This window comes from Carcharhinus amblyrhynchos, chromosome 3 (assembly GCF_965287045.1).
Source record: "Carcharhinus amblyrhynchos chromosome 3, sCarAmb.v2.hapA, whole genome shotgun sequence".
Lineage (NCBI taxonomy): Eukaryota > Metazoa > Chordata > Chondrichthyes > Carcharhiniformes > Carcharhinidae > Carcharhinus > Carcharhinus amblyrhynchos.
Window position 1 is genome coordinate 113506358 of NC_137326.1, and position 12554 is coordinate 113518911.

The window sequence follows — 12554 nt, forward strand, 5'->3', positions numbered from 1 at the left end:
TCAATTTCCACCTCAATTCAACATTTTTTTCCAAGTTCACAGCCCTCTTATTCTCCCTTAAATATTTACCTACACAAACTCACCAACGCATTCTGGGCCACTCTCTTAACCAAACTAACTCATATGATCTCTCCACCCATTGTATCAAAGCTAAAACCATCTCAAAGCACTTCCTTGTATCACTCTCCACCCCCATTCCTACTCTGCGCCTCCACCAGTTGAACTGACATCGAACTTCTTTCTTAGTTAATTAATGCCAAGTTTTCAGCTGCAATGGTTTCTCATCCTCTACTATACCATTATCTTTAATGCCTCCAAAGACCTATTCTTGGCCTGCTTCTACACTGATACCCAGCTGTACCTCACCACCAACTCTCAACTCCTCCACTGTCACTAAATTAACAGATTGTTTGTTCAAGATCCAGTATTAGATGGCCAGAAATTTTTCAATTAAATACTGGGAAGAATAAAGTCACAATCTTCAATACCCAATATAAACTCTGCTTCCTAGACACCAACTCACATCTCTTTCCCCAGCAACTATCAGAGCATACACCAGCAGGTTCACAACCTTTGCAACATATTTTCCCAGAGATGAGCATTCAATTACATCACTATGACCACCTATATGAACCTACTTAGAATTTGCCAATTCTACCCCACCTCAGTTCATCTGCTGTTAAAACCCTCAAACCCCATGCCTTACTTAGCTTAGAATGAAACACTTCACCACACTCCTGGCTAGCTTCCTTGCAAAAAAAAAGAGGTCTTGAAAACTTTGCTGCTTATGTCCTTAGTCATGCTAATTCCTGTTCATCCATCATTTTCTTTGCTCTTGTTGAGCGATGTCTTGATTTTTAAAATTCACATCCTTGTTTTCAGAACCCTGTATGCGCTCAGTCCTCCCTATCTCTCTAATCACTTCCAGCCCAACAACCCTTGAAGACATCTACACTCATAATTTTGGCCCCTTAAGCATCTCCAATTTTAATTGCTCCACATTAGTGAACATGTCTCCAGCTGCCCTGGCCTGAAATTTGGAGATTCATTCTCTAAACCTATCTTTCCTACTTTTAGACATTTCTTAACACCAACCTCTTTGACCAAACTTTTGTTTATCTGCTCTAATACTTCACTGTGATTTGGACAGATCAGATATGTTTCAACAGATCGATTATACCCAGGCAATTTTCCACATTGTTTGGTTAAGTTGTGCAGTACTCCCAGCAGCTTTTCTCAAGGTGTGGCTACATTTGGAGTACAGACCAATGGCACTGTGACGGAGGCTTTGCTGTTATTTCCAAGGTACTAGAGCCATTTTGATGTCTTAACTGTGACTCAAAATGGCTGAAGACTGGCATCTCTGATAGTGGACAAGCCAGTAAGAGTCTGTGAAGGACCATCCACTCTTCATTTCTGGCTGCAGCTGGCTACAAATATTTTAGCCATGTTTTTGCACAAAAATGCTGGGCTCCTTCATTGTTGCAAATGAAAGATTCATGGAGTCACATCTTCCTGTTAATTAGTTATTAACCACAACTGGATGCAGCAGGTCTAATTCACTGGTTATGTAATCACTTCACTGTCGATAGCATGTAGCTTTCACTATTAAGTATGTAGTCTGGTGCCACTGCTTTTTCAGTTGAACAACTCATTTCAGGTGCACTCTGTTCTGCTCTATCATGTTCTTCTGCATCTTATTGAACCAGGATTGGTCAACTAGTTTGATGGTCAAGGTATGATAAAACAATTCCAAATTGCTGATGACCATCAGCTTCATGAATACTCAGTTTTGAGCCACTGAACTGGTCTTAAGCTGTTCCATTTGGTACAGTGATAGTGCCCCACAGCAGAATGGAGCATTTGAAGATGGGATGTATCGTCTATAGGACTATGCGTTGGGGTCACTCCCACTACAGTGCTGCCAACGGTTACACATGGGATAAATATGGGCCAGGACAGCAGGAACTCCCCTGCTCTTTGATCTTTAATGTGCAACCGAGAGGATATACAGGGCTTCAGCTTAATAGCAGATATTTTCATCATACCCCTACTTAAGTCCTACACTAAAGATTTATTTTGCTAAATCAGGAACAATTTCTAATAAATTGAAATTTGAAAATCATCAAGTCATATCAATATTTTATAATCTTTACCACAGGCAAAAATATTTTGAAGGTGACGTTCAAACGGATAAGTTTGAAAAGCTTCAACGTTTAATGACACGCTATGACTGATCTACAAATTTACTCATTTTTGATACCCTGTTGCACGAGGTCAACTAAATTGTTCCTTAGGTTGATACTCTGGAGCAAATGCAAATTGCTGGAGATACCATCATTGGAAAAGTCATTAAGCCGAGGTCTCTGCTGCTTGTCTCAGGGATGTCAAGGTACTCATGGTAACAGTCAAAAAACTGAAAACTTTAGTGATGAGCAATTCAACATTCCCCTCGACCAAAAACAAATTAACTGGTCATGTATCACATTACTGCTTGTGGACCATTTCAGTGCAAAATGATTTACACAATTACTGTCTTTATAGTAAGAAAAGTGACACTTTAGAAAACTTGAGGAATGCTTCAAATTCTTTTTCTAAAGTGGTAGTAAAATAACATTTTGACTTTAAAATTTGCAGCCTTGCTTTCAAATTCACCTTGCCATATCTCCAATCTCCTCCAGCCCCACATCTCTCTAAGATGCCTGCACTATTCTAATTTTCTGGCCTCTTTTTGTGTATTTCCAATTATCAGTGCTCCACTACTGATGGTTTGCCTTAAGTTGTCCAGCTTTAAAGCTCTGGAATTCCCTCCCCACACTTTTGCCTCTCGACCTAATTTTTCTCATTTAAGATGTTCCTTAAAACCTACTTCTGACCAAGTTTTTGGACCCAACTTCTCCTCACATGGCTTAGTGTCATAATGCTCATGTGAGGCAAAATGTTGAATGTGTTGTACCATTTGCTATTGTCGTGATCTTTGTGCTTTTCAACAAAACGTAAACTTCACAAAAAACAGAAAATCAGAGAATGTACAGCTTAAGGGTCATAAACCAATATCATAACGGTTGTCCGATATTTGAAAGAAACTGTGATGTGAAATGACTGTTACAGACCAAATCGAAACATCCAAAATACAAAAGTACAGAGATAATCCAGAACGCACAGAAAAGTCAACAGAAAGGGTCAACTATCCCAGAGGCCAAGTTAAAACTTTATCCGACCCTTTTCATTCACAAAATCCTTGTTATCTGTCATCGCTAACATCCGGTATTTAAAACTTTGAAGAACGTTTTTATTCAAAGCAGCTGTGAAAAGCAAACATATTCCACCCGAAGATTATTCACGATTACATTATTTTATATTATATAAAATAGAATAACTAAGTCATTTAATTCCGCCCTCCCCCAGTTCCACACTCCATGTGTTTCCACTGCGTTCAAATTCAATAGATCTGAAGATGCATTGTGCTTAAGACAGTTGACGTTTGAAACACGTCAAAAAAATTCGAAATCCAATAAACTGGGGAGGCACAATTTTTTGACGCATTTTCGCCACTAAGGAAACAAACTTACATGCCATTTATGTAATTATTATATCAGATTCACACGCACATCAGGCAATCCCTTTCTAAAGTACCACGCCTAGATCTCCCGTCACTTTAACTTTCCGATGCACTTTTATGGCAAAAATAACATGCCTTAATCAAAGAGGCTCCAACATGCGTCCCCGCTTTAAAAATAACTTGAAACTAGACTCCAAGTGCTTTTCTAAACTTGATAAAACATGACAGACAAGTAACAGCCGGTGAGTTATGTACTCGAATGACGTACTTGAAATAGTTGCTAGATGAGAAGGTTTTTTTTAAAAAATACACATGTATTTTTATACACAAAGGGTAGGAGAGGCAACGTGCACAAAACGGGTTGAGAATCGTCAAAAGTAGTTATTTCATTGTTTTTTTGGAAACATCCGTTAAACGATTTTAATTTTTAAAAAACAATATCTCTCCGCACACACTCTCCGCGTCGACTCTTTATGGAAAGGAAACTATTTCAAAAGTGAAAGGAAACTTGACGGAGTAAAGATGAAGGTGGTAATGAAATGGGAGAGCAGGGCCTAGTGACTCTCTCCCCAGCCAGGCCTGCGGCTTCGACAGCGATCACACCAGGTTATAGCGCCCACCAAAGCCGCGCCGCGCCGCTCCGCCTCGCACGCTCGACAACTCGTGGTCCCCCTGCCCGATTTTAAAAGCGATCGCAACACACCCCACTTTTCTTTTCTCTGCTTCTTTTTGCAAGAAAAGCCCAACCAAAGCTAGAAGGCGAGGCTCCAAGGGCGGGGAGGGGTTTACCTTGTAAAATGCTCCGTTGGAGCCGCGCACTTCCACCGTCAGCTCCTCCATATTGGAAGCGCAGGGGAGGCTGGGATGTGTTTCTAGAATTTGTACAGACAAGAGAGCCTGGAGTCAGACACCAAAGGGGGGTGTCAACATCTCCTTCATCAACCCACTCACTCTCTCAGAAGACACTCAGTCTCCACCTGACAGACGGCCAGAGCTGTCCTACTAGCAGGGCTCTCTCTCTGTCTCCTCTTCCAAGGGCAAGTAAGGACTAATGGTCAACAGCATGTAAAACCAGACACCATATCTGTTCCAGCACCTGCTTACTGTGTTCTTTCAGTCGGATACAATGACAATGGTGGGAATTTTTGAAGTAAAAAAGTTGGCCTTGCATCCAAATGGGGAAAGCTCAGGTCCAGGCAGCAGGCAATCGAGGGAGCTATCCATCCCAATTATCTGCCCATCTACCGTGGCTACGTTCACGGCCAGGTGTCCCTGGAGAGGGAGCTTGCAGTGTCTGCGGGCGCAGTTGACACCTTCCATGCCCATTGGGCACCGCAGGGGCTGGGGTGCATTATCAACCCTAATAATCACATTTTAATTTGATATTTTCAAGTTTCCTTTGTACTTTGATTTTGTTCAGGCTGTTCCCCCTCCTTTTGGGTAGCTGCCCCTTTTACTTTGTCCTGATTTAACTTGAGTTTGTTTATTTGGTTTGACCTTAAAAGAGGCCAAACGGGGAAAGCTGGACTCCTATGGTGGCACAATGGTGAGCATTGCTGCTGCACAGCACCAGGGACTTTGGGTTCAATTCCAGCCTTGGGTCACTGCGTGGAGTTTGCATATTCTCTACGTGTCTGCATGGGTTTCCTCTGGATGCTCCGGTTTCCTCCCACACTCCAAAGATGTGCGGGTTAGGTTGCCCCACAATATCAGGGGGATTAGTAGGGTAAATATATGGGGTTACAGAGATTTGTGTGCTGCTATGATTTTATAGAACCAATGAAGAAAAACAAGTCCTGTACCTTTTAAAAAGTTGCAATTACTCAAATGTGAAGCTGGGGAGTGAAGCAGACGCCAGTTTTCATATCCAGTTTCAGTGTCACGAACTCGCAACCGAGATGTAACATTACCTGTCTTCACAACAAAAACAGAAAATGGTGGAAAATCTCAGCAGGTCTGACAGCATCTGAGGGGAGAGAATAGAGCCAAGTTTCAAGTTTAGATGACATTTCATTTCAGATACTAGCATCCACAATATTTTCCTTTCAGCAGCCTTCACCCTGCCTTGAGTTAAGAACAATAGTATTCAAGATAGAATTTCTCTCCCCCCAACATAGTTCTCGTCCCTATGTATGCAAGAAACTGTCTATGCTTAATACATCCTTTTTTAAATAGTTTTTGACCCATATCCAGGTTTGCAAGTGAAAATCAAGACAGACTAAACTTCGCCTGATCCTCAATGTCAGTGAGTCACTGCAGCTCAGTACTTCGTGTGAATGGTATATTCTGTGTTCTCTGAATTTATGTCAATTCAGAACTGTCATTAAATAGTAAGAGATCGAGATGGCATTGTATGGCGCCAGGCTTCTATAAACTGGGATTTACCCTCAGACTTTACTTTTTATAAGAATAACAGTGAAGTGGAAAAATGCTTTTGGAAAGTGGAGGGTTGTCATTTGAATTCTGGATGTGGTAATTTCTGACAGTGACTTCATTTCCCAGTGACTTGAGGTTGCTTTTGAAAGGAAAACTAGATAACCAAAAAAGATAAATAAAAGTTATTTGGGAGTATTGGGTTTCAGCCTGTTGTAACGCAAAAGAAAATACACAACTACTGGTATTGAGCAGAAGCAGGCAGAGCTCTGTAAGAACAGAGTCAGTTATCTGTTCAGCAGAAAAGAGGACAGACAGGGACACTTAGAGGAGCAAAGTGTGAACTAACTAAAAGAGGCTGAAACTTAAAAGCAGTGTGAATATCTCATGCATGCTAAAGAGCTGGATTTTTTTTAACCAGAAGTGACCAGACTGTGAACTAGGATGTAATTGGTTGGGCTGTTGAAAATGAACATTGGAAAGCTATGCTATTGGACTGTTTTGACCCAGTGAGCGAAAATTCAAAGAAGTGCATTTTATTGATAATTATTGTATCTGGTGAACTTGGGTGAAATAGAGTTGTCAGTGAAAGCGACTAGAGGGCCAAATCCAGTGAGTGGGGAAAGTGAGAGCCTCTACTTTGGGACTTACATGGCGTCACATTTGTGCTGGGAGAGATACTCAGAAATTTGGGGGAGTTATCTTTGCTGTATCAATTGAAGTGAAATCCGTTGCTTCAATTGAAATACGATTTGTCTGTTAATGCTTATTAATTTTTGGATTTGATTGTTACAATAAAAATTCAAAAAGTGGAATCTAGTTTGTCCTGTCAGCAGTCATTTGGGGATTCATTTGTTTTAAGGTTATTGGTCTCTACATGGATCGTAATCAATCCCTGATAAATGATGATCTTTGTTTTGGAAAGCAAAATTGAATTTCACAAAAATGTGTAAACGGGTTTCTTGTATATGCTGGCACAAGCATACTCATCCTTCTGTTTTCTCAGCTCCAGCACCTTTGTGCTATTTGTGCATTAAATTAATCTTTTTCCAGTTATTATGTCTCACAATCAGATAAATTAGTAAGAGATAACCAACAGTTTAGAAGGAAAGAGTGTAATGACCTATGAAAGATCATTATGAAGATGTTGACAGTTGAGGGGTGATGAAAGTCAATAAAACAAAATGAAAATATAGTAAGTCCTTACTCAAAGATGTAATATTTCTAAAAGTGCAATTTTAAGTGGGACAACTTTATCAGATTTCCATTAAAATCAATGTAAAAGTTGTAGTTAGATTCTGTTGGATCTTGCTCATCAGAAAATAAACTTTAAAAATTATATCCCGTAAGTTGAAATATTTTACATTGCTAAATTCCCGTTTTGGTAAGTAAAAGAATGTTAAGATTAAATAAATTAAAAAACATAAAAGAAATTTGTTAACTATCTTCTTACCTCCAGCTTGCCGCCAATCCTGTTCACTGCTGATGCTGCTTGATTACCTGTAAAGACTTGCATTCCAACCAATATTTTGTAAATTGAGTTTGTGTCTTTATATGCCCTGTTTGTGAACACAACTCCCACTCACCAGATGAAGGGGCAGCGTTTCAAAAGTTTGTGGCTTGTGCTACCAAATAAACCTGTTGGACTTTAACTTGGTGTTGTGAGACTTCCGACTGTGCTTACCCCAATCCAACACTGACATCTCCATATCGATGCTGCTCACTCCCAGTCCTGCTTCCTGAACTTACTAATTGTCACACATCCCACTCCCTCCCTCTCATTATCAACCCTCCAGCTCACAGCTTCTGTTGCTTCCTAACCCACCATCCCACTGTCGATCCTCTGGGTTCACAGCCGTCTTCTCCAAACCCACTCTCTCATTGCTGACCCTCCAGCTCAAAGCCTCACTTGCTCCCTAATCTATTCTCCCACTGCCAATTCTCTGGACTCGCAACCTCTGCTGCTCTATGACCTTTCCTCTGACTGATCCTTCCTTTCACTCCCCGAGATTTTTGCTCACAACTTCCTTCTTCTGAAACCTCACTGTGAGGAAGGGTTCTGGAAATGAATGGCGAGAAGCAGACAGAGCAGCTTGGATTTGCAAGAGGTCAGTCATGAACTGGAGGGTCGGTAGGTGGGTCAGGGAATGGGAGAGGCCACAGCTGCAATGTCTGCAATGAGGAGCCGAATTAGGGAGCTGCGAGGGCTGCAAGCCAGAGGGCCAGCAGCAAGAGGGTAGGCCAGGGAGCGATAAAGCAGTCAGTGGATCAGGTGTGAAAAAGGATCATGGAGCGAAAAAGGCAGCAAGATGGAAAGTCAGCAGTGAGAGAAAGGGACAGGAAGCAAGAGAGGCTGCCCCAGAATGGTGCAAATCAGGTTATGTGGCCCTAAACCAGACTGACCGAAACAACTTTAAAATAATACCTACAAAGCTAAATGAAAATACAGGCCTCGTTAAGTGGCCAACATTAAAATGAAACAAATGACAACTGGGAACTGGGATTTAATGTAAACAGAAGATTGGGAAATAATCCTGCAGATTACGGAAAACTGATTAATACTTTGCACTCTGTGAATGAAAAGTGGGTAAAAACTTTAAAAATTATGGATGGGGAGGGAAGTCCTAGACTGTAGGGAGGAGTCATCTAATGAAGAGTGGACAATAAATGTGTACGTTGTGTTTTATACTGCCATACCTGTCTCTTTTGTGGGTTATGTTAGGGTTAACAATGTAGAGTTTGGTTTCAGTTAAAAATGAATTGTGGATTCTTTACTTTCGGTTTGGTTTAGTATGCCTGTGTCTATTCACAAACCACACTTGACCTTCTGATACAGCTGAGAGGGTTTTGGAAGGAAAAAAGCTGTGAGGTTACTGTGGAGAAAATTGCTGAGGGTGGAGCCATGCTCTAAAATGAAAACTAGTGGATTTGTTTTTTTTCAAAGAAGTATAAGAGTAGCTGACATGGGGTCTGAAGACATCCAATCTGTTGTGTTTAACCAAATAACTGTATAGGGAGAAAAAGAGGGAGTTCTTGAAAATTGATTAGGAACAAATAGCTCTGTAAAGCAAGAAGTCCAGTCACAAAATAGACACCAAGGGAGTGCCTACATATGTCTGATGGGCCTAGGCTTGGACCAGGAGGTTGTACCAGTAGGAATATACCATAGACCTGAGCTGTGATCTGTGCAGCCAGACCTAAAGGAAAATGAATTGCCTCCCACAGTGGGAATATGTTTACAAGTCTATTAAAGTGAAAGGCACACTAAAAACTTTAAATTGGACTAAGTCTGTTGGATTAAGTTTAAGATAGAGCACATATTGTTTAGAATCATTATCTTATTTGCTCAGTGTACCAATGTGTTCATCATTGCTTATGTTTGTTTTGTTCAAGATTGTACAGAAAAGTATCTTGTGTTTCAACTCAGGTTCAAAGTCCTGTTGCTTATTTCCTTACCCTTGGTTCTTCCACACATTACATTCTTCAAATGGTTATGGTCTATTAAGGCGGATCCTAACAGATATAAAGCTTGTTCAGTATTCTCATAGCTGGATCATAAAAAAAGTGGGGATTTGATCCAGCTCTAATGAGGTCAGGAGCTGAGTCATGCTGGCAAAATCCAAACTGAGGTTATTACCTACCAAGTGCCACTTAATAACACTGTTGATGACACCCTCCATCATTTTTCTGATGATCAAAAATCAATTGACAGGGTGATAATCGGCGGTCTTGGACTTGTCCTTTTTTATGGACAGGATATACGTGGGGAATTTTCCACATTACTAGATAGGTAGCAGTCTTGTAGCTGTCATGGAACAGCATGGTTATGGGCACTGCAAGTGTGGCAGCACAAGTCTTCATTACCATTGCTGGAATATTGTAAGGGCCAATAACATCTGCAGTATCTGTTGCCTTGAGCTGTTTCTTGATAATATAGAATCAAGGCTGAAGATTGGCCTCTGTGATGCTGTGTACCTCAGGAGGCGGCCAAGATGCTTCATTCAGTCAACACTTCTGGCTGAAGATGGTTGCAAATGCCTCAGCCTTGTCTTTTGCACTGATGTGCTGGGCTCCCCCGTTATTGAAGATGGGGATATTTATGGACTCTCACCCCCAGCTAGCTGTTTAATTGCCCACCACCATTCTTGAGTGAATATGGCAGGAATGCAGAGCTTGGATTTGTACCATTAGTTGTGGGATCACTTATCTTTGTCAATCGCATGATACTTATGCTGTTTGAAAAGCAAGTAATCCTGTCTTGTAGCTTCACCAGATTGACATCTAATTTTTAAGTATGCCTGGTGCTGCAGCTGACATGCCAATTTCATGTTGACATCAAGTTTTGGTGGAGTTTAACTGTTACCATGCCATCTTGTCTTACCATACCTTGATGAAGCTTTGTCTAAACTATGACAGACTTGAGATAGTAGGTATAATTTTACTTGAAATAATTTATTAGGAACTGTTTACAAAGACCTCAGGTTAAGAACATGGTTTTCAGGACAGAAACTATTCTGCACCTGATATCACACTTGCATCTTAATATCATCATATTAACATAACCATTACCCCATTACTCCCTACTTCTCCCCCCAGTCTCAAGCTATTACATTGCATTTTTTAACATCTGTAAACCTCTTATACTGTTGGTAGTTTCTATTCAATTTCTACCCTTCCCTCCCTCCAAGTTATAGTGTCCCAAGGCTTCAATTTCTAGCAGTGTTCTCACCTCTCTTGGAGGATGATGGAGACATATTCATTCCTTTGTCTTCCTCTTGGAAGACAGACACATCGGTTGAGAAAGCAGCTCCTGACAACTGCTGATACATGGGTATGATCTAAGGAACAACATGACTGTAAAGGTTGTAGGCTATTTAGGACTGAGATGAAAAGAAATTTCCTCACTCTGAGGATAGTGAACCTGTGGAATTTTCTACCACAGAAAGCTATGGAGGCCAAGGCACTGAATAAATTTAAGAAGGAAGTCGCCTTTGTAGACTCTTAAAGACATCAAGGAGTATAGGGAGAATGCGAGGGTATGGCATTGAGATAAAGGATCAGCCATGATCCTATTAAATGGTAGAGCAGGCTTGAAGGGTTGAATGACATACTCCTGCTCCCATTTTTTATGTTTTTTCTGTGCATTCAACCGCAATCTGTAACCTCACAGCCTGGCATATCCTACATTCTACCATTTCTATCAAGCGGAGGGAACCAACCCTGGTTCAATGAAAAGGGCAAGAGGCTATTGTAGAGTAATGGATTAATAATTATCAATGAGACTATGATAATATTAATGATGTGTGACATTAAAGGTCAGAGGCGCCAAGAGAGCTTAGTACTGAATAGTCGTGTCCCAAAAGCTATATGCTTACACTGAGGTCTTTGTAAATAGTTGTTTATAAATTGCTTCAAGTAAAATTACACCACTATCTCAAGTCTGTTATGGGACAAGCAAATCTCATCAGGGTACAATTAGACAAGAAGACTTGATAACAATAAAACCTTAGCAAAGTTCAGTAAGAGGACAAAATATGGTGGCAGCAGTGGAGGTCACCATTTAAAGAACTGATGCTACAGATCAGCAATCCATGACTGGTGAACAGATTGACTTTGCAGCTACAAAGATCCAATTTGAAAAGTACCTGGGTGAAGGTACAGTGAGATACGCGTAACGTCGATAGCTACTGAGTAGTCACTACCCTTTCCACAGCCCTTCCAATACATCAAGGGTTCGCAGCAAGGACAACAATGGGAATGTGGAAGAGATACTTCAAAAGGGACTAAACAGCTTCCAGTTTACAAGAGAAAACTCAGAAATACCAGTTCTGTACACTTTTATCTGCTGCCGTAGATGATGATGTCCTACCAAAACAAGATGTCAAGGAAACATCAACATCACATAGAGGCATTTGATCAGTACTTCAGCTTTAAGATGAATTTAGTTGTAGAAAGAGCAAAGTTCAAGTGCAGTAGAATCCATTGATTCCTTCATTAATGATTTATATCGATTGGCTAATACCTGCGATTACGAAGCTTTAAAATACAAAGTGATTCAAGATCATATCTTGAATCACTTTGACAAGGTACCGCATGGTAGGTTGTTGCAAAAAGTTAAATTTTACAGGATTCAGGGTGAGGTATCTAAAGGGTATAAAATTGGCTTCTTGACAGAAACCAGAGGGTGGTTGTAGAGAGTTGTTTTTCAAACTGGAGGCCTGTGACCAGCAGTGTGCCTCAGGGATCAATGCTGGACCCACTGTTATTTGTCATTTATATTAATGATTTGGATGAGAATATAGGGGGCATGGTTAGTAAGTTTGCAGATGACACTAAGATTGGTGGCATAGTGGACAGTGAAGAAAGTTATCTCCAATTGCAACAGGATCTTAATTAATTGGGCCAGTGGGTTGACGAATGGCAGATGGAGTTTAATTTAGACAAATGTGAGGTGATGCATTTTGGTAGATTGAACCAGGGCAGGACTTACTCAGTTAATGGTAGGGCGTTGGGGAGAGTTACAGAACAAAGGGATCTAGGGGTATATGTTCATTGCTCCTTGAAAGTGGAGTCACAGGTGGACAGAGTGGTGAAGAAAGGATTTGGCATGCTTGGTTTC

The 12554-nt window shown here is 40.7% G+C and overlaps 1 protein-coding gene and 1 long non-coding RNA gene across 6 annotated transcripts in view; one reads left to right on the forward strand and one right to left on the reverse strand.

Annotated features, from left to right (window-relative positions):
* fxr1 (FMR1 autosomal homolog 1) overlaps nt 1-4479 on the reverse strand; it is a 73492-nt gene extending 69013 nt beyond the window's left edge. For 2 of the 4 annotated variants that reach the window (XM_080185751.1, XM_080185749.1), the window contains exon 1: nt 4352-4479. In XM_080185751.1, coding sequence (XP_080041877.1) covers nt 4352-4402 — 51 coding nt within the window. In that variant the 5' untranslated portion in view covers nt 4403-4479. The remainder of the gene's footprint in view (nt 1-4351) is intronic. The other 2 variants (XM_080185748.1, XM_080185747.1) reach the window with 2 other exon arrangements.
* LOC145341032 (uncharacterized) overlaps nt 3644-12554 on the forward strand; it is a 35174-nt gene continuing 26263 nt past the window's right edge. Inside the window, exon 1 of one of the 2 annotated variants that reach the window (XR_013886331.1) lies at nt 3644-3804. This is a non-coding gene — a long non-coding RNA (uncharacterized LOC145341032). Of the gene's footprint in view, nt 3805-3908; nt 4169-12554 lie in introns of those variants that run through there. The other variant, XR_013886330.1, reaches the window with a different exon arrangement.